Source organism: Saccopteryx leptura, chromosome X (genome assembly GCF_036850995.1).
Source record: "Saccopteryx leptura isolate mSacLep1 chromosome X, mSacLep1_pri_phased_curated, whole genome shotgun sequence".
NCBI classification, from domain to species: Eukaryota; Metazoa; Chordata; class Mammalia; order Chiroptera; family Emballonuridae; genus Saccopteryx; species Saccopteryx leptura.
The window spans coordinates 99,892,343-99,914,957 of NC_089516.1; the positions used below are offsets into that span (position 1 = coordinate 99,892,343).

Consider the following 22,615-nt stretch of genomic DNA (forward strand, 5'->3'; position numbering starts at 1 on the left):
AACCCAGGGACTGACTGTATTTAGTAAAGCAATATATACTAAACCACAACTGTTCAAAAAAAAAAACAGAGAACATCTACAATTTTGTTAAGGTCTTCAAATCCAAAAAAAGCCAGTATCAAAACTTAAAGCACATTGTGAGACTGTGTGTGTTTGTATTAGTATTCTCATGGAGAAAAGTGTGAAAAGACACACAGCAAACTATTAACACTGGTTGTACTCCAGAGATTGTATAGAAAGGGGAAGGTTGTTGTTTTTCCCAAAATACATGTTTGAATTGAGAACAAGCATGTAATCCAAAAAAGCATTTAGCAAAAAAAAAATTGACAAAGGCGAGAAACAGCAAGCAAGCAAATGAAACAGAAGATGAATAAAAGGAAAGGAAAGAGGAGAAGAGTTAGGAGGAAAGGAAAGAAGGAAAGGAAAGGAAAAAGAAAAGGAGAAAGGAGAAAGGAGAAAGGGGAAAGGAGAAAGGGGAAAGGGGAAAGGGGAAAGGGGAAAGGGGAAAGGGGAAAGGGGAAAGGGGAAAGGGGAAAGGGGAAAGGGGAAAGGGGAAAGGGGAAAGGGGAAAGGGGAAAGGGGAAAGGGGAAAGGGGAAAGGGGAAAGGGGAAAGGGGAAAGGGGAAAGGAAAGGAAAGGAAAGGAAAGGAAAGGAAAGGAAAGGAAAGGAAAGGAAAGGAAAGGAAAGGAAAGGAAAGGAAAGGAAAGGAAAGGAAAGGAGAGGCAGTCAAAAGCGTGGTAGAGGAGGGTGGGGCTGTAGGGCACAGCGATCCAGGCGCTGGCGGTCAGCTGCTGCTTGGGAGCGGCTAATCTCCGCGTTTCTGCACCAGCTGTCTCCAGCGGCTAGGGCTGGCGGGCGCTCCAGTGGCGTGGGAAGAAGCCGGACCTCATGTAGTAATTTTCTGTAGCCGCACGAAGGGAAGGAGAGCAAGCCTCGGCATGCATGCACACCGGAGCGGTTTCTACAGAAAGTAGAGTGGGAAAGAGAGGAGGGTGGGGTCCGCCGCCCGCGCGCAGGAGCAGGCTCGCCAGAGACGATCCTGTGGAAGCTTCGCTGCACCTCATCCTGCCGCCCAGTCTGCAAGGGCCACCCACCCGTTGAGCCACTGAGCTCTGATACGGCAAGTACCTCTTTTCACGAGAGAGTAAGAACCGACGGAGGAGGTGAGAAGATGCCGATTATCAGAGAACCCGAGCGGGACTGGAGCAGCCAGCTATTTCCTTTTTGCTCCCACTGCGCCCGGAGGGTTAAAGGGGAGTCGATGGAAGACTTCTCTCTCGCGCCCTGGGGATGGATAGACACTAGCGCTAGGGATAGGAGAAATACAATTGGGAAGCTGGGGAGGCCTGACTCTGAGAAGGAAAAGCATAGAGCTAGAGAAATCAGCTAGGAGCTCAGCCCTCTCATCCTGCCAACACTGACCTTTCACCTTGAGACCTTTCACACCAGAGAAGAAGACGGAAGAAGTTGAGAGCCCAGACCCTAGATTCAAATCTCAGCTCTGCCACTTGCTAATTGTGACCTTGACTTCTCTGGGATTCAGTGTCTTCTTTGCAAAATGAGGACAATAACATTATTTCCACTCCCACGGGGCATTGAGGAAGGAGAGAAAGAGAAAGAGATAAAGATAGTAATGTATATGAAGTATATAGCATCTGGGAAATTTTAAGTACTCAATAAATCTTAGTTATTAATAGAATGTTAATTAATAGGTTATTTGTGTGCAGAGCTCTAGAGCAGGTGCTGAGTCTTAATTGGCAAAAGGCTCCTTCCACGATCTCCAGCCCCTCCTCATGTTTTCTTCCTGCCCAGATCAGTGCCGGATCTAAAATCCTATCTTGTCTTGGAGGGCCTCCAGCTGTTTGCCCATTTTCTACCACCTCACTGTGTCCGCCCCCCCACACACACACATTCCCCTGGGTCACGCCTTCACTTGGATAGTGAAGTAGGTACTCACGTATGCACGTTCGTGCCTGCGAGCTCACACATGCCTCCTCTCTTCCAGTTCTCTGTGGAACCAAGAAAGGATTCTGAACCCTGTCTGTTAGACCTTTGGGGTGCTTAAGAGAGCCAGCAAGGCCCTGGCCGGTTGGCTCAGTGGTGGAGCATCGGCCTGGTGTGCAGGAGTCCCGAGTTCGATTCCCGACCAGGGCATACAGAAGAAGCGTCCATCTGCTTCTCCGCCCCTCCCCCTCTCCTTTCTCTCTGTCTCTCTTCCCCTCCCGCAGCCAAGGCTCCATTGGAGCAAAGTTTGCCCGGGTGCTGAAGATGGCTCCATGGCCTCTGTCTCGGGCACTAGAGTGGCTCTGGTTGCAACAGAGCAACACCCAGATGGGCAGAGCATCGCCCCCTGGTGGGCATGCCAGGTGGGTCCCGGTCAGGCGCATGCGGGAGTCTGTCTGACTGCCTCCTCATTTCCAACTTCAGAAAAATACAAAAAAAAAAAGAGAGAGAGAGAGAGCCAGTGAATGTTTAACGGACTTTTTCTCTCTCAAGCATCTGCAGTTGCTGGTTGTAACCGTATCCTCTTTCTCTGAAATGCGTGAATGTGCTATGGTCAAGCAGTCCACCTATTGATTCTCTCACATTTCACTGAGTTGATCCCTCTCTGCTCTCCTTAACCCTGCGTGATGGGCACTTGCTCTTTCACATCCAAGTGGACCGCCACAGATGACCAAGTATAGTAATGATTAACCAGCCATCCTCATCTCTCAGAATATGCTATTGTGTAGATGAAAAAGTGGGGTGTAAGAAGAAAGCCAAAGATTAGTTCTTTGAATCTTCACTTGTTTTGTCACCGTATAAATATGGTGCAGCAGAATATGTCCAAATGTTCTCAAAATAGACCCGATGCTGAGACTGTGCTCATGTCTGGGCATCCCCAGAACTGGTTTTACTATCCAGCTTCAAGTCCCTATCTCCTCATAAGGGGGTGAGGAATCCTCGCTTGGTGTGGTGCTGAGTAATCACTTTTTCAATATTTAAAAAACTCTTGGTTTAGGGGACACTTGTTATGGAAAGATTTCAGTCCTCTTTGGGGAATATCCTTTCCTCAGTTCTCTCCTGCCCCCTCTCCTCAGCCTCTTCTCATGCAGGTTATAGCTGCTTCAAGGATGTGCCTGCATGTGATCAGCCTGGACCACTCTGGGCAACCACAACTTTCCACATTCTCATTTATTTTCTCCAAGTTGCTCAAAGTAGATATGCTTCTTTTTAGTTACTCATCAGCTACCTCACTCTTCCTCATTGCCACCCACCATCATGCCATATATGTATGGATGGATAGTTGGATACATATAACTTAATTAAGTCTGCTTACAAAAATTAAACATGATTATGACCAATGTACAAATATCAAAGAACCACAGTTTAATCATTAGAAGCACACCAAACAAGCTTAAATTGAGGGACATTCAATAAAATTCTTGACTGGTGCTCTTCAAAATTGTCAAGGTCATCAAAAACCCGGAAAGCCTGTGAAACTGTCACAGTCCAGAAGTAGCCAAAAGAAATATGATAGCCTAATATAATGTGATATCCTGGAACAACAACAACAAACAGAATTAGGACAAATTAATGAAATCTGACTAAAGTGTGGACTTTATTTAATAATAATGTGTTAATATTGGTTTATTAATTGTGACAGATATATCATAGAATGTAAGATGTCAAGATTAGGGGAAACTTGGTGTGGAGGTGTAAAGAATTCTATACTACCTTTGCAATCTGTCTGTAAATTTTAAAATATTCTAAAATTAAATTTGTATTTAAATAATTTCTAAGTTACAGAATGGAGTGAGGAGGGAACTTTCTGGAGCAATGATAACAATCTACGTCCCAATAGAGATTTGAGTTACACAGCTATATCCATCTGTCACAACCTGTTAAGTCATTCACTTAAGCTTTGTGCAATTTGTTGCATGTAAATTTTATCAAAAAAAGAAGAAAAATGGAAAATATTGAAATCCAGTAAATAATTTGCATATTGAAGTATTTTTGGAAAAACGTACTTATGTCAGTAACTTACTTTGAAGTTAAAGTTACTATAAGATACTTTAAAATACGGGGTGGATTGAAGGGATGGATGGAGGGATAGTAGGAGAGATATGTGATAAAACACATAAAGTAAAATATTAATGGCACAACCTCAGTGGTGAAAATACAGTTGTTCACTGTACAAGTCTTTCTAATTTTGTATGTGTTTAAATTTTTTTATGATGCAATGTTTAGGGAAAATTTGCAGACAGATCTACATTAGAAAGTCCTTATAATCTCCTCTGTCAGTAATAATCACTGTTAAGTTTGTTGTATATTCCTCCACATATCTTTTACTGTACACATTTATTTTTACTTTTATTTTCAATTACAGTTGACATTCAATATTATGTTGTATTAGTTGCAGGCATATAGCATAGTGGTTAGACAATCATATAATTTACAAAGTGATTCCCCTTTCCCTAACATTTCAACTACCCATACATAGTTATACATATATCATTGCAGCATACATAGTTATAACAATATGACTATACTCCTTACATTGTGCTTTATATCCTGTGACTATTTTGTAATTATCAAATGAGATACAGTTCTGCACTCACTATTTTCATTCAATTATTAATTTTTTGTGTTTTCTCGTGGTTTTTTAAAAAAATCTCCATGGTATTCCATCATACATTTACATAGTAGTTAATTTTTTTCAAGGAAACTTTAGCTGCATACAAGGGTTTTGTTGGTTGATTTGTTTCCTATTGTTGCGTACTTTGAAGCAGTGGAAATCATACACACATATCTTTATGGGCTGTGTGAGTATATCTGTGGAATAAGTCGCTAAAAATGGGTGAAAAAATACTGTGCTACTTTGCACTCCCACGAACAGTATATAAAAATACTTGGATTCCCATATCTTTACAACACTAAGTATTACTGATTTGTTTTCATTTTCGTAAATCTAATGAGTGAAAAAAATATTAGTAATTGTTTGTTTTCATTTTAATTTTTCTACTAGTGAGGTCGAACATCTTTTCCAGGGTTATGGTTTTTTGTATCAATAGTTCTTCTGTTACTTGACTACACATTCTTTTTGTCTAATTTTCTTCTTTATTTTTGATTTGTAAGAGCTCTTTGGATAGTAAGCTCATTGTAGTGTGTGTTGTACATGTTTTATTTTTAAAGGAAAATTCCCACAACTTATCTTTTCAAGTGTTTGTGGTGGAGATATCTTTCATTTTCTTTGGTTTTGCCATTTTCATGTTTTGTGTATAGCTTTTGTCATTCTGCATCTCTTTTCTTTGGTATAACAGCCTTTCAAGATAGATAAGACAAAAAATGTAAAAAGATGACATTAGTTTTCTCATAATCACACAAATGATGAGGAAACACTGGACTTGAACCCAGGTCTTCTCAGTCTTAGTCTGGTGTGTTTTTCATTACCAACAGTTATCTCCACTTAAGAGAAAGGAAAACTTCTTTCTTCATGCTTGTTGCTAAACCCTGTGTGAATGTCTACACAATTGAGCTGCATATTCCATATTATACAGTCATGCCTACCAATCTCAACTGGACCCTTCCTACTGTCCCATAATTTTAGGGCTTTTTTAATTACCTCATTCAAATCTTCTCCATAATTACAAATGCAAATAGTCTCCACTTTTTTATCAACTGTCTGATCATCATCTCTTACCGCCTTGCTCTATCATTTCACAGTGAGAATAGAAACTGTCAGTTGGGAATGTTGAACTTCCTGCTCCACCCCTCTTAAATTGTCTAAGTAAGTAGGTCCCCATCCAGTGCTCCCTCCCCACTCTTGCCACAAAGGGGAGAGAAGGGATTTGAACCTTTGCCTTCCACTCACTCCAGGACCAGCTCCAACTATTATCCCTTTCTCTTTCCTGTATCTTCACCTGCTCCCTGTCAACTGACTCTCAATTTTGAAACATGTTCAAATTTCTCCCTTCTTAAGAAATAGAAGCAGCTGGACCTGTGGTGGCACAGTGGATAAAGCATTGACCTGGAACGCTGAGGTCGCCGGTTCAAAACCCAGGCTTCTCTGGTCAAGGCACATATGGGAGTTGATGCTTCCTGCTTCTCCCCCTCCTCTCTCTCTCGCCTCTCTAATAATGAATAAATAAAATCTGAAAATAATTTTAAAAAAAGAAATAGAAGCAAACACAAACACATATCTTCAACCCTAGGTCCTCCTTCAACTTATTCCTTTCAATTCTGCAACTGTAGAAGCAAAGACAGACGCTACCTTGTAGTAGAGATGTCCAAGATGTTGTGTGTGTGGTATCAAGTTGCTAAAACCCTGTCTTGAAGGTAAGAGGATAAAAAGTACTTGTGGTAGGGGAGACAAGGCTGCTCTGGAGGGGAGGGGCGGGGTTGAGCACAGAGGAGATCAACTGACTGGGTTCTTGGTCCCATCCTGGTCCCCTTGACTGGATTTTGGGCTCCTCTGGTGAAGAGAATGGCCAGAAACCAACAAGAGAATTTATAAGCTATTTTGTGAGTGTTCAGATTCAGAGAGTGATGGAACAATTCTTTTCTTTTTTCTTTTTTTTTTTTTAAGTGAGAGGAGGAAAAATAATGAGACAGACTCCCTCATGCGCCTCTGACTGGGATCCATCTGAGGCTGATGCTCAAGTCAGCTGAGCTATCCTCAGTGCCTGAGGCTGATGCTCGAACGAATCAAGTTACTGGTTGTGAGAGGGGAAGAGAGAGAGATGGGGGAGAGGAAGGGGAAGAGAAACAGATAGCTACTTCTCATGTGTGCCCTGACTGGGGATTGAACTCGGGATAGCCATAGGCTGGGCCTGCGCTCTATCCACTTAGCCAACCAGCCAGGGCCAAGACTGCTTCTATTTTGTTTGTTTGTTCACTAGATACAACATATGAGTCAAATCATATGGTTTTTGTCCTTCTCTCACTGGCTTATTTCACTTAGCATAATACTCTCAATAGAATTATATACTTGAAACCGATATAATTTTATTAACCTGTGTCACCCCAATAAATTTAATAATTTTTAAAAGAAAATGTTCTGAAATTGATAGTGGTGATAGTTGCACCGATGTGAATGCACTAAATGCCAATGGAATGTACCCTTTAAAATGGTTCAAAGGGTAAGTTTATATTAAGTGTACAGTATTTTACCACAATTTTAAAATTCTGCTCATGTCTCTCCAACTCCATACCACCACTATAATCCAAGCCTCTGCTGACTCCTCTAGAATACTATCATAACCTCCTAACCGATTTTATGCTTCTATTTTTGCCCAGCTGCAGAGGTACTGATCCCATAGTTCTGAAGGTGGAGCCTGGGAATCTGCATTATTAACAAGCACCCTCAGAGAGCTAACTAAAGTTTGAGAATCACTACCTACAGGATGAATTTCAAGCTCCTCAGTCTGGCAAAATGTCTCATGTCTTTTCTTAGTGTGTCTCTCTTCCTTTTTATTTTACTTTTTCATATAGTCACTTTATATTATAGCCAAGGACAATAACTGGTCAGGATCTGAGAAGTTGGATTAACAGAACCCTCTGAACTTCAAAAGAAGAAAGGGAGAGTTCTGATTTTATATTTTAGCTCAAATCTTAGTTCCACTTACAAGTTTTATGGCCCAAAGTAAGTTACTTAACGTTTCTGATTACCTTAGTTCTTATCTACTTTTTTAAGCATTATGCTATAATCTGGTTGTGAAATTAAATTAAATGACACATGCCAAGTGCTTAGCATTTGCAGACTTTTATTTTAAAATGAGGTTTTAAGCTTATGAAAAAACTAAATGATACATTTTTGTTTGTTTTTTAATTAAATTTAACAGAGTGACATTGATCAATAAGAGTACATAGGTTTCAGCATCGGCCTAGCGTGTGGAGGACCCGGGTTCGATTCCCGGCCAGGGCACACAGGAGAAGCGCCCATTTGCTTCTCCACCCCTCCGCCGCACTTTCCTCTCTGTCTCTCTCTTCCCCTCCCGCAGCCAAGGCTCCATTGGAGCAAAGATGGCCCGGGCGCTGGGGATGGCTCTGTGGCCTCTGCCTCAGGCGCTAGAGTGGCTCTGGTCGCAACATGGCGACGCCCAGGATGGGCAGAGCATCGCCCCCTGGTGGGCAGAGCGTCGCCCCTGGTGGGTGTGCCGGGTGGATCCCGGTCGGGCGCATGCGGGAGTCTGTCTGACTGTCTCTCCCTGTTTCCAGCTTCAGAAAAATGGGAAAAAAAAAAAAAAGAGTACATAGGTTTCAGGTAAACATTTCAATAGTATTTGAACTGTTGATTATGCTGTATACTCAGTCAAATCATTTTCTGTCACCATATATCTGTCCCTCTTTATTCCTTTCCCACCCACACCTCCTTCCCCCTGGTAACTATTTCACTTTTATCTATGTCCATGAGTCTCAGTTTTATATTCCACCTATGTGCATAATCATATAGTTTTTAGCTTTTTCTCATTTACTTATTTCATTCAGTGGAATGTTCTCAAGGTCCATCCATGTTGTCATAAATTGCAATATGTCATAAAAAATGATACATGCTAAAGTCATAGTTTTTCAATAAACATCAGCTGTGTTTTTCAGAGCTTAACCCAGTGTGTGGTCCATATTGAAAAATAAATACACTTTTTTTTTGCTGTTGTTGTTATTATTAATATTATTAAAGTTGGGGCTAAGACCAAGCACATAGGCAGAGAGATTAACCTCAGCAAGGTGAAGGAACATGTTTAAGGTGGCTGTGTGGAGATGGCTCAGACGGAAGCTGAAGAAGCTTCTATCAGTTGGACTCAATCTTCTCAGTAATGAAGGAGGTGAAGTCATCTCCTGAGAATGAAGGGGAGGGGTGGGGCTGGGGGCTTGAGGAGAGGGCAGGAAGTTTGGAGCAGCTGCTGCAGGGAATGTGATAGGGAGTCAGCAATCAAGGAATGAATGGATTGTTGGACAGCCAAAGGGGCCAGCTTAGGGTAGAGCACACACTGGCAGTGAATCCAGTGAGCAGAGTTTCTCCAAAAGGCAAGAATGGAAACTGTCACCTTCAAGGGGTCACCAAGGGCTGCAGATTGGAAAGGCAAGAAGAAGACAAAAGTTAAGGTGATGAAGAATCCTAGGCTGAGTGCAAAAATATCCACGAACCTAGGCTATAAAGAAAGGCTCACTTATTCATTCAGCAGATATTTAGCCACCACATACTAGATAAATATTATACAAGTGCCTGGGTATGGGAGATGATGTGAAGAACAAGACACACAAAAGCCCTATATTCAGCATATAGCCTCACAAGACTTGAACACAGATAGTCATAAAAGCTTTTTCACTGTGAAATACTAGAAACAACACAGATATCTATCCTTCAACAGGTGAATGGACAAACAAATTGTGGTATGTCCCTGCATTTACTCAATAATAAGGAGAAAAGACATATTGATACATGCAAAGACATGAGTGAATATCAAAATTAGTATGCTCAGTAAAGGTACATACTGCATGTTTAGAGTTATATAAAATTCTAGATAATGCATATTAATCTATAGCAACAAAAAGCAGATCATTAATTGTCTGGACCAGTAGGAAGAAGGCACAAAGGATCCCAAGGAAATTGTTGGTAGTGGATGTGTTTAAATTGATTTCAGTGATGATTTCACAAGTGTATCCATATATCAAAATAAATCAAATATTTTAAATATGTGCACTTTTTGTGACAGAGACGGAGAGAGGGACAGATAAGAACAGACAGACAGGCCCTGGCCGGTTGCCTCAGTGGTAGAGCGTCGGTCTGGCATGTGGAAGTCCCGGGTTCGATTCCTGGCCAGGGCACACAGGAGAAGCACCCATCTGCTTCTCCACCCTTCCCCTTCTCCTTCCTCTCTGTCTCTCTCTTCCCCTTCCTCAGCCGGGGCTCCATTGGAGCAAAGATGGCCCGGGTGCTGGGGATGGCTCCATGGCCTCTGCCTCAGGCGCTAGACTGGCTCTGGTCACAACAGAGCGACGCCCCAGATGGGCAGAGCATCGCCCCCTGGTGGGTGTGCCAGGTGGATCCCAGTGGGTCACATGTGGGAGTCTGACTGCCTCCCGGTTTCCAGCTTCAGGAAAAAAAAATACAAAAAAAAAGAACAGACAGGAAGGGAGAAAGATGAGAAACATCAATTCTTCATTGCAGCTCCTTAGTTGTTCATTGATTGCTTTCTCATATGTACAGCAGATCGAGTGACCCCTTGCTCAAACCAGCGTCCTTGGGCTTCAAAGCAGTGACCTTTTGGCTCAAGCCAGTGACCATGAGATCATGTCTATGACCCTACACTCAAGCCAGGGACCCCACCCACGCTTAAGCTGGTGAGCCCATGTTCAAGCCAGATGAGCCTGTGCTCAAGCTGGTGACCTCAGGGTTTCGAACCTGGGTCTTCTACATCCCAGTCCTATGCTCTATTCACTATACCACCACCTGGTCAGGCAATATGTGCACTTTCTTATGTTAACTATACCTCAAAAAAGTTATGATAATAAATTATAAAAATTTTTAACTGACCTAAAAAAGTTCTGCCCTCATGGAACTTACAGCCTACAAGAGAGACTGACAATAAACTAATAAGTAAACAAACACGATATTTTTAGACACTTTTAATTCTGCTGTGAAGTTAAAATAGTAAATAGAATAAAGAGTAGGGTGGGATCAGAGAGAAAGGAGCAATTAAGATGGTCAAGGAAGGCTTCTGGTAAAGTGGTATTGGAACTGAGACCTGAATGATGAGAAGAAAAGAGCCATGGGAAAACTTGGAAGAATATTTCAGGCAGAAGAAGCAGAACATGCAAAGGCTCTGAGACAGAAATAAGCTTGATGTGTTTAAGTAACTGCAAGAAGATTAGTGTAACTTGAGTTTATTGAACAAGATGGAATGGTATCAGGAGATGAGGTTTAGAGAAGTTGCCAAAGGTCATATCACGTGGAGCCTTGTAGACCATGGTAAGGAGTTGGTATTGTATTCTAAATGTATGGTTAATTCAATGGAAGAACTTAGGTAAAGATAGGCCACATTTCACTATATGCTTTAATGTTGTTCTGTCTGTTATGTAAAGAACTGATTGTAGGGTGGCAAGGGCAAATAAAGAAGACCAGTTATAGAGTGTTAGAACTGATGTGGGGTATAACTAGAGTGGTAAAAGTAGAGATCATGAGAAGTGCTCATATGTAGAATCCCTTTGTGAGATAGAGTGAAAAGACTTGGCTCTTAAATTGAATGTGGAAGCATGAGGGAAACAGTACAATTAATATGACACCTATTTTGGCTTAACTAAATATTTACAAAAGAATGGAGAAGATTAATGTATCAAAGCCCTCTAGTCACTGACAAACAGTAACAAACCTGTAGTTGAACAAGCTGGATATATTATTCAAGGCAACAAGGAGAGTTCACACTATGGAAAACCATAGATTTCTAAGTAAGAGGTGTTAGAAAGGATTTATTATTGGATTGGAGCTTATGTTAGGTGATTTTAAACAAGGTCCAAAGAAGCAAGTATTCATTATGGATTAGATGCTATTAAGAAATGAGGGTAATTATATGATGAGTATTTTAATAAATCTCATGCAGAATGAAGGAAAGCTTGAGTAAGTCTAAAGCTGACTGGGTAGAGAAATAACAGTCATCAGATTAGTTAGGGAAGAACTGTTGATATTTTGTGAGTTTAACATCATTAACCTTGTTTTTGTCTGTACTTATATAACATTATGAAAAGGTCTTTTGTCTCACTCCATCATAGTCACAGACATTTCTTGTCATAAGGCTAGTCTGATGTTGGGGGTCTATGAGATACATTATATTCAACAGGAGTATAACATGGCCTGCCTGTGAACACAAGGTCAGTTTTTTGCCAAGAGTGAGACTTAGATGTAAATGGAAGACCAGTTCCTAGGATGCTTTTTCTTTTTCAAGTTGAAGAGCAAATTTTGGGGAAAGGGACTCAAAAGCTGTAATTTAGATATGCTAACCTTTTTCCCAATGACCATGGAGTCATATCTATGATCTCACGCTCAAGCTGGCAAGCCCATGCTCAAGTCAGAGGCCTCGGGGTTTCAAACCTGACTCCTCTGCATCCCAAGCCAATGATCTATCTATTGTGCCACCACCTGGTCAGGCAGATATGTTAACCTTAAGACAAGTTTAGATATGGAAATAGAGATGTTAAGTATACTCAAGTAGAGATTTTAAGTAGTCAGTCAGATATGAGAGTCTGAAGCTCAGAGTAGGAGTTTCAAGAATAAAAAATAGATATAGCCTGACCAGGCCATGGTGCAATAGATAGAGCATTGGCCTGGGATGCTGAGGAACCAAGTTCAAAACCCCAAGGTCACCAGCTTGAGCGCAGGCTCATCCAGGTTTAGCACAGGCCCACCAGCTTGAGCATGGGGTTGTTGGCTTGAGCGTGGGATAATGAACATGACCCCATGGTTGCTGGCTTGAATTCAAAGGTCGCTGGCTTGAAGTCTGAGGTCACTGGTTTGAGCCTAAGGTTGCTGTCGTCACTGGCTCAGCTGGAGCCCTCCAGTCAAAGCACATATGAGAAAGCAATCAATTAACCACTAAAGTGCTGCAAAAAAGAATTGATGCTTCTCATCTCTCTCACTTCCTGTCTTCCCTATCTGTCCCGCTCTCTCGCAATAAAATAAAATATATAAATTTGGGGATAATTATTGTAAAGATGGTATTTATATATAAAGATGTTATTTTGCATGTTGGGACTAGTTGACATCACCAAGGTAGAGAGAATAAATGAAAAAGAGAAGAGGTCTGAGAATGGAGCCCTCAACATTGAAAAGTTGAGGAGAAGTAACAAACCAGCAAAGGAGATTAAGAAGGAAAATGACTGATGAAGAAGAAGACAAACCAGTATACTGAGGTATTATGGAAGTCAAGAGACAAATTTCAAGGAAGGAGTGATCAATTGTATTAAATGCCTAAGTAGTCATAGAAAATGAGCACTGAAAATTCAGCATATTTGGCAATATATAGATCATTGATAATAATGGCAAAATGTTTTCTTTTTCTTTTTTTAATTTTATTTAGAAAATTGCCTGACCTGTGGTGGCACAGTTGATAAAGCATTGACCTGGAATGTTGAGGCTGCTGGTTCGAAACACCGGGCTTGCCTGGTCAAGGCACATAGGGGAGTTGATGCTTCCTGCTCCACTTTTCTCTCTTCTCTCTCTCTCTTTTTCTCTTTTTCTCTCCTTTTCTCTCTCTCTCCTCTCACTCTGAAAATAAATAAATAAAATTTTTAAAATTTTTTTTTATTTAGAAAGTTAACTTTAACACAGTGACATTGACCAACAAGAGTACATAGGTTTCAGGCAAACATCTCCATGGCATTTTAACTGCTGATCATGCCATATATACATCACCCAAAGTCAAACCATTCTCTGCCACCCCATATTTGTCCCTTTTTACACCCTTCTCCTCTCCTCCCCCTTCCCCCATGTCCCTTTTCCCCTGGTAACCACCTTACTTCCATCTATATCTATGAGTCTCAGTTTTATATCCCAGTATGTGTGGAATCATACAGTTCTTAGATTTTTCTGATTTACTTATTTCACTCAGTATAATGTTCTCAAGTTCCATCCATGTTGTTGTAAATAGCATTAGATCATCACTTCTTATGCCTGAGTAGTATTCCATTGTATATATGTACCACATCTTCTTTATCCAATCATCTATCGAGGGACATTTTGGTTGTTTCCATGTCTTGACCACTGTGAATAATACTGCGATGAACATGAGGGTGCATGTTTCTCTATGTACCAATGTTTTTGAGTGTGAGAGTAAATAGATACCCAGTAGGGAGATTGCTGGGTCATATGGTAATTCTATTCTTAATTTTTTGAGGAACCACCATACTTTCTTCCATAATGGTTGTACTAATTTGCGTTCCCACCAGCAATGAATGAGGGTTTCTTTTTCTCCTAAGCCTCTCCAACAGTTGTTATTACCTGTCTTGTTAATAGCCAGCCTAAGATGTGTGAGGTGGTATCTCATTGTAGTTTTGATTTACATTTCTCAAATAGATAGTGAAGATGAGCATCTTTTCATATATCTGTTGGCAATTTGTATGTCCACTTAGGAGAAGTGTCTGTTCAGATCCTCTCCCCATTTTTTTAATTGGATTGTTTGCTTGTTTGTTGCTGAGCACAAAGCAGTTTTCATGGTGTCATGTAGATCAGTGTTTTTCAACCACTGGTCTGTGAACCAGTCCACCAGAAATTCCGTGCTGGTCCATGAAAGAGTTAACCACTCGAAGGTTGTATAAAGATTATATACTCAATGATCTTAGTAGAATTCGGTTATACTCAGGCTGATTTCTACCTTACCAGTCCCCCAAATAATTCCCTATTTTTTTCTGGTCCCCAAGTGTAAAAAGCTTAAAAACCACTGTGGCAACCAGACCAGGTAGTGGTGCAGTGAATAGAACATCGACCTAGGATGCTGAGGACTCAGGTTCAAAACCACAAGGTCACTGGTGGCATGAGCCCTCTGGCTTGAGCACGGTTCTCACCAGTTTGAGCACAGTGCTGCTGGCTTGAGCATGTGATCATAGACATAACCCCATGGTCACTGACTTGAGCCAATGGTCGCTGACTTGAAGCCCAAGGTCGCTGGCTTGAGCCCAAAGTCGCTGGCTTGAGCAAGGGGTCACTCACTCTGCTGGGGACCCCCTGTTCAAGGCACTTATCAGAAAATAATCAATAAACAACTGAAGTGGTGCAACTACCAGTTGATGCTTCTCATATTTATCCCTTCCTGTCTGTCTATCCCATCTCTGTGTGTGTGTGTGTGTCTTTGTCTCTCTCACTTAAAACAAACAATCAAACAAACAAGAAAACATTGGTGTAAATAACAACCATTATTGCAGTGGATTGGGGCAAGACTGAAAACTACCATTACTGAGCATTTACCCTATGCCAAGCACTATGTTAACTACTCAATCTTTGCAAAAACCTTAGGAGATAAGTACTTTTTCTTATGTCCAATTTATAGATGGGGGAAGGGGGCTTTGGAGATGGTTAAATGTTTCTTGACATTGCACAGTTGATAAAAGGCAGACCACAGATGTGGATCCAGGCAGTCTGGCTCTAGAGCCCATGTCCTTTGTACTACAATATTCTTCTTCAGTGGATGATAGAGAAAACAAAAAGGTGGAAGCTCTTGAACTGACTATTCTCTGGACTTGCTAGAGGAAAAGCCCAAACCTCCAAGGGGTGGTGCCATTTACTTGGGGCATGGGATGGAGACTAACCCAGCAGATTCCTGAGCAGCCTCTTATAAGCAGGACTTGTGATTGGGCTATGGTCTTGCTTTGGTAGAATTGTATAAGAAGATGACAGGAAAATGGTAGGAATTCCATTCTTACAGTCCTGAAGGTTTCCTTCCTAATATTTCTTCCCTCATTCACTTAAACCATTTCCCTCTGGTATCCAATGGACAGAAGCCTAACTGGAGAGAAGGCCAAGGACTTCTCTTCCTTTCTTCCTATTCTAGTTACTCTTCTTTGTATCCTCCCATCCCACCCTCAACCCTAGGTTAATAACATGGAAGTGCAGATGCTCTTCTAGATGGCTGAAGGTTGCAGTCTTCTCAACACTCCCAGAAGTAACGGGAATAAGGAAAAAACCAAAGTTCCGTTCTTGAGCTTACTACAATGGTGTGACTTACATCCATATCAGATCTGAGAGTATTAGGACAGCCCCCTTCATACTTCTTTCAATTACCTAATGTCTTTTTTTATTGTATTTGTTCATTTTACAGAGAAAGGAAGAGAAAGAGAGAAAGGGGGGAGAAACATTGCTCTGTTCCCTGACTGAGAATCAAACTGGCGACCTCTGTGCTTTTCCCTTACCCTACGTCTTAATGCCACCATTAAAGGTGCATTCTTTGGATTACCACTGGGATGAATAGCAGACTAAATGCAAATAAATAAGATCATTAGGCCCTGGCATAGGGAAATAACAATATTGGAGGACTGGGACTGGGAATGGCAGGAGGAATCTTGAAACGGGAAGGATAAATTTTTTAAAATCCCATAGTTTTGCTAAGTTCTGGTCCTGACCACTGTCAGTGCCTCCAGAAGAGTAACCCCACAAGAGGAAGAGAAAAATTAACATTCTCATTGTCTTCATTCCTTCTTCTCCAGGCCTGCTAAAGCTGCAACCCCTACTAGATCACACCTAGATCTTAAAATGAGCCAAGGGGAGACCTCTTGTCTTTCCATGAATGGACATCTTGTGGGAAAAATATGTGGGAAATCAGCAAATCCTTATTGAAATACAGACATGCATGGCAACCTTAGTCCTCTTCAGAGTTCTAAGAAATGTAGCAGCAAGAGTTGGATGTGATTTGAGAAGCTGTGTACAGTGTACCTCAACACATAAATATTTCAAGATATCTCTTTCCAGATTCCACTGAAATCCATAAGTAGAGATTGTTTTCTTGGATTTCACCCTTGCATTGTCCTGAGCAATCTAGTATAAAATATGAATACCCCACAGAGGGAGTCACCGGAAGCAATGATTACCCTGCTGCTTCTATATTAACTAATTTAGTGTTGGCCTTTTTCTGTGACTTAAAAGGACATAGTGGCACCACAACATGAATGTACTAACACTACTAAACTGTACACTTTTTAAAGTTGATTTTAATTTATTGTGTTTACATAGATTCTAGTGTTGCCCCGAATGCATCCCCCTCCCCCGTATTCCCCTCAACATCTCCCTTTCCCCACTCCCCACAGTGCCCTCCCCCTTTCCTCCAGGTTTATCCCATCCTATCATCCCCTTTCCCTCTGTCACTTTTAAAAATGAATAAGATAGTAAATTTTACATTGTCCATATGTTACCACTTGTAGGATTACCTGTTCCCATGTTGTGAGATTTTGCACAGAAACAGAAGTTGCCTTAATCACATTATTTGTCTTCCTGGACAGGCTGTAGGTTATGTCAAGTAACAAAAGGGAATGAAAGGTGACTTCCCATCTAACTTCTCCTAAAGTCATTTTGATGAGTGGTTCAGGTTCACTTACGTTGATTACTGACCGGTCTAGCCTGTTCAGCCATGGTGTCCTCAGTCATGCTCTCTTATCTTCACAGAACATTCTAGAAACTTTTTCACCTGCCTCTCTCCTAAAATCCACAGCCTATTATTCTTTCCATTCATTCTCTTTTGTATGTCTTCTCTTAGTCACTGACTTGTGTTTTCAAAGTCTAGCTCCTGTTCTGGTGGAGCCCTGAAAATACAGTATTATTGTCATAATTTGTTAAAGGAACTGTTGGCATATAGGTAAAGGAGAGTAGAATAGGATGGTGAGACAATTATGCACAGATTCCTTGGATGACAATTAGTCATCCAAGATTCTGAGAATGGGAAAAGAGGCTTAGAAATCTAGAAACTAGAGGTGAACCCTTGGCAATCCTCTTCTTTAAGTATTGAGAGTAAATGTTATGTAGTGAAGAATTTTCTCTTCTCCCCTTCCCCCACAGAACTGTCCAAGAGCACTCCCCTCAAAAAGGAAACTGAAAATATAAACTGAACACCTTATGCTTCTATAGCTGCTGTACTTCCTGACCATTTCCTATGTTATTTCACTTGATCCTCAAATCTCCGCCATTGTGGAGATGGGCCCATAGAGGTTAAAAAGTTCACTCTGAGAACAAAGCCTGTTAATTAGCAAAGCTAGTGCTGGACCCCAGTTCTCCTAATTATGATCCTGTGCTATCTCAACAACATGGACATTTGCTTTAGCCTTCAGACAAGATTGCTTGGAAAAAATTTGTTGATACAGATCATGTGCAGATCTTTGGTTTCTAAAAAAGATGACTAATTGGAACAAACATGGTAAATATAAACAAATGAAAGACCCCATTTATATCCTTCTAGAAAAGTGAGTCAACAACATAAAATTATGTCTGTAATGGAAGAAAAGCTGCCATTTCTTCTTGCACTATGAGTACTTCCAGGCATTGGACCTCAAAACATCTAGTTCCACTTTGTTGAAAGCCTCAGGTTACAAGTAAAGAAATGTGGGTCTTCTTCTTCATTATCATTATGGAGCAAAGATCTGAATCTGAAGCAAAATAAGCTCTACTTACTTACACAGAAGGGAAAAATAGATTGCTAAGTGAGTTTTAAAAGAATAATAATCGGCCCTGGCTGGTTGGCTCAGTGGTAGAGCATCAGCCTGGCATGCAGGAGTCCCGGGTTCGAAGCGCCCATCTGCTTCTCCACCCCTCCCCCTTTCCTTCCTCTCTGTCTCTCCCCCCCCCCCCTGCAGCCGAGGCTCCTTTGGAGCAAAGATGGCCTGGGCACTGAGGATGGCCCTGTGGCTTCTGCCTCAGGCGCTAGGATGGCTCTGGATGCAACAGAGTGACACCCCAGAAGGGCAGAGCATCGCCCCCTGGTAGGCATGCCGGGTGGATCCCAGTCGGGCGCATGCGGGAGTCTGTCTGACTGCCTCCCCGTTTCCAGCTTCGGAAAAATGGAAAAAAAAATAATAATAATCACTCTAATTTATTAGAATCACATTGAGAAGGCTAACATTTTCTTAATTTGTACAGTCAGTTCATGCTATTTAAGTATACATTATCAAAGTTGGGGGTTGGCCAAACACCTAATTCTTCTTTCCTTTATCTATGTTTTGTTGAACATGATGTGACTACTTCAATGCTGTTGACACCCCCACTGGATGGTAGTGTCCAGACTTCTGGGAAACTCCATTATCTGGGACACAATTACAACCCAAAAAGTGTTTGAGGGAAATGACTGAAAGTAAAAGCAATCACTTTCCCAGGCTAGTTCATTTTTTTTTCACTGGGAGAGTTCAGAGCTACTCTTGCTACATGTTCTTAATGTGCAATCTAATCATAATAAAAAGCTTAAAATATTTTTAAAGTAGGATTTTTTTGGCTATGTGGTTTGTTTTCCACAGTTGGCATACTAATGTTTATTCATAATAAATGAATGCTTATAACATTCTCCCAACTGCTGCTTCCTTCCTTCCTTCCTTCCTTCCTTCCTTCCTTCCTTCCTTCCTTCCTCCCTTCCTTCTTTCATTTATTTATGGCAATACATTTCTTAAAATGTGTACAAAAAATGCTACAAATGTTTACAAAATTTTAACACCTAAACCAGTGATTATGCTTCATTAATAAAACAATCTTGTGTCCCTAATTATGTCAGATAAGTGAGGGACATTGTTGTACTTGAAATATAGACACTGTTGCAATTATTTTTCCCTCCCATTATGCCAGGTAAATGAGGACACTGTTATGCTTGAAATACAAAACTGAATAATGGCCCTCCACAATGTACTCATCATTGATAGATATCTGTGCCTGCCCTCTACACCCCACTCAGGCCTCCCTGTCTGGCGTGGAGACGGTTTCAAAGTATCCACTCTCTTGTCATCATTGTCTGGAACTGCTGCCCAATTCCTGGCCCCAACCTGCAAGGACAGGGGACTATCTCAGGGCTGAAACTAGGACTGGAGAAGAGCCAATAGAGCAAGGCCAGTATATCTTCAAGGAATGGACCTTGAGAATGAAAGGAACTTATTCATTCATTCAACTTATTAATAGCTCTGGTAAAATACCAGATGGGCTACAAGGTCAAAAGCAATGAGGTTTGTGTATTATCAATATGTTTAAGTGACCCATAATATCTTTATTCTGCTATTACTGCAAAACCAGCAATATTTTAGCAAATTGACTTAGTGCTAAAAGATGATTTTGTGTGTTTGATGAAGCCCAAACAGCTATCATCAGGTATAAACATTTAAGCCCTAAGCAATCAAGTCTCCAACGACCTTCTTGAGACAAGAATAATAAATCAATAAACATACACTTCTAACTTTACCCATTATTAGTTAAGAAGATACTTAGGTCAAGTACCTTCCTTCTGACTTAAAATTTACACTATTTAGTGGCTTTTTCTCTTTTAATAGGCCACGTGTTTGAGAGAGTTACAAAACTGCTTTCTAGCAATTAACTGGGATAATAGATATGATAGGTATGAGAGGCATTTTTTTTTAAGTATATCCTGAAAAAATGCAGAAGAAAAGTGGGAAATCCTTACTTCACATTTTGAAAATGTTTCAACATTAAGGAAAAAGAGGAAGAGAAGTAATAAAGTTGTTTTAACTTTTGAAACACTTGGGAAAAAAACCCTCTTAGACATAAAAACCTTTTCTTCACTTATAATCACATCTATCCTATTGGAACTAGATATGTAGATCTAAATATCACCACAATCCAAACCCTAAATTTGAACATTATTTTCAAAACAAAACAAAATTCCTTTTCTAAATAGTACTGGGTCTCAAGGTTGCGATGTTTAAGAGAAGAGTCTTAGGTTATTGTTTAAACAACCTTTATTACCTGCCTCTCACATTCCCCAGGTTACAGAGCAGGGAACTTCTGAACTTTGTGTTCTATGGATGAAGCTGACAGCTGCCATAACAACTGAATCAACAGAGGAGAAGCCTTTGGAGGTACTGAGGTGAAGCACCCAGCAATGATTACTCGTATCAGAAGATGGATAACAAAGCTATTAAAAATCAGGCAAGTTATCTACGGGGTGACAATTGGGTGCAAGAAAATCATACAGTTGGGTCATAGGTCTTCTTTCCCCTTTTATGCCTCTCTCTTCCTTCAGCCCCATTATGTCCATTCTAACCCACAGATTGGTCCTAGTGTCCTGCTAGCTCCCTGCTTAAAGAGGGAGAGAGGGAAATGATGTCCGAGAACTCTTCATTTTCTTGGTGTCAGCGGGAAGCTGGAGCTGCTGCAGGTGGTCTGGCAGTGAGGGCAAGTCCATTGAGTCTGCAGAGTGAGCGTCCCTGGCAGCCCCTGGCAGCCCCTGGCAGCCCCTGGAGCAGCTGCCTGTTACACGGCCCAGAGTTCTGATAGACTTCACTGTTTCAGTTCAATGTCAAGTGTTGGACGTATTGGATTCAATCCCCAGAGGGCTGGAAAGTGGCCTGTCTTAAGACAAGAGAGCAGAGGCATTTTAATGCAGTTGGATGTGCAGGGTGGGGGTGGAAGCATAGGGAAGAGGAGGGAGAAGATGGAGAAACCGGCCTGGAGTGGGTAGGTGCTTCTTCCAGACAAGGCCTCTTCATCACTGTCTGGGCCTCGGGTGAGGCGTACCCTGGAAGGGGAGGAAAGGAAAAGACAGGAGTCCTGCATCCAGGAGCAAGAGAGATAACGAAGAGGGAGCGAGCGACTGTGGCTGTGGTTCTAGACTCCCTCGGTGCCCTGAGCGAGGGCGGCCAGTCCCGCGGTGGCGAGCTGGCGGGGGCCCTCAGCCGGCGAGCCCGCTGCAGTCTCGGCGTCGGCGGCGGTCAGGGCGCCTCCCGCGGCCCACTGGTGTCCCGGGCAGGCTTGGGACAGCTCATCCTTGGCCTCGACGAGCTTGTGGAAGCGAGTGTAGGCCAGGATGAGGCCTCCCGCCAGGCAGGCGTAAAAGATCATGATGAGCAGAATGTAGAGATAGGCGTCGTCGCCCTTGGCACTGGTCACCTCGCGGTCCAAGAAGGGGTCAGGCACAGCCCCCATGCCGATGCTGGGGCCGGGGCCGGTACCCAAGCCACTGGCGTTGCCCCGGTGATGCAGATCCAGCAGCAAGCGGCTCAGGAGGGTTCGCAGCCTCTGGCTCTCGCTGCAGTTCATGGCTGTCAAGGATTGACCCGGCGGCCCCAGGACGCTGCGGACCTTTCCCTCTGGACGAGGGGAAGAAGCAAGCGAGCGACGGTGAAAGCACCCAGCTCCCCCTCAGGCTACGCAGTGACTGGGGACGCCAGCGTCCCGGGCCTCCTTATCCCCGCAACCCCGCTCCTCCTCCCATTCCCCACCACGCCCCCTCCCGCCCCAGGCCGCCTCTTCCTAGGCTCCGGCTGTCTCGCCGTTCTGGGGAAAGGGGACAGCTGGTCCAGGGAGGAGAAGGGGACCGGGAGGGGGCGAGGCTGGGAGAGGGGCGGAGGGGGCGGCTGTTCGGAATGCGCAAGGCCCCAGGCAGCAGAGGCTGTCAGGGCAGCTTGCCGGGGCCCAGCCTGGACCCTAGGCTTCAGAAGAAACTTCTCCTCAAGTTCTGCTCACCTGCCCTGCAGGCCCGGTTTTGCCTCGATACAGAATCTGCCCCCCCAAGGCACGCCCTGCCCCAGGTTTCATCACCTCTCCAGTGAAACGTTAGCCCAGACCACTTGTCCCCATCTTATGGAAATTAGCCTCATAGACAAGGACCCTGGCCTAATTTTTTACCTCTCATTCTTTCCCCCAGGAGAAGAGAGAATTATATTGAGAAGATGCTCAGACCAAATTCAGTGACTGAATGGTCCGGCACTTGTAAGACCAAAGCAGAGTCTTTTGAGAAAGGTTTCTGATAATGTACCAACTTCCTTGGAAGGACCCCTGCTCTGGTCTCTTGTCACATTCTTAGAGGTGCCCACACATCTTCGCATGTGAGTGCACCATCCATGATGTGATTCTGTTTTTCCAAGCTAAGCCAACATCTCAGAAAGGAAACCAATTTTTCCATCAAAAGGAGCAAGGACAGCCTGATGAGGCAGTGGTACAGTGGATAGAGCGTC

At 42.5% G+C, this 22,615-nt stretch overlaps 1 protein-coding gene across 1 annotated transcript; it reads right to left on the reverse strand.

The window, feature by feature from the left end:
* Nucleotides 1-20,391: 20,391 nt before the first annotated feature.
* KCNE5 (potassium voltage-gated channel subfamily E regulatory subunit 5) lies at nt 20,392-21,821 on the reverse strand. Its single transcript, XM_066356986.1, has one exon. It carries the CDS (start codon nt 21,696-21,698, stop codon nt 21,267-21,269), a length of 432 nt encoding a protein of 143 aa, XP_066213083.1. The 5' UTR covers nt 21,699-21,821; the 3' UTR covers nt 20,392-21,266.
* Nucleotides 21,822-22,615: the final 794 nt, after the last annotated feature.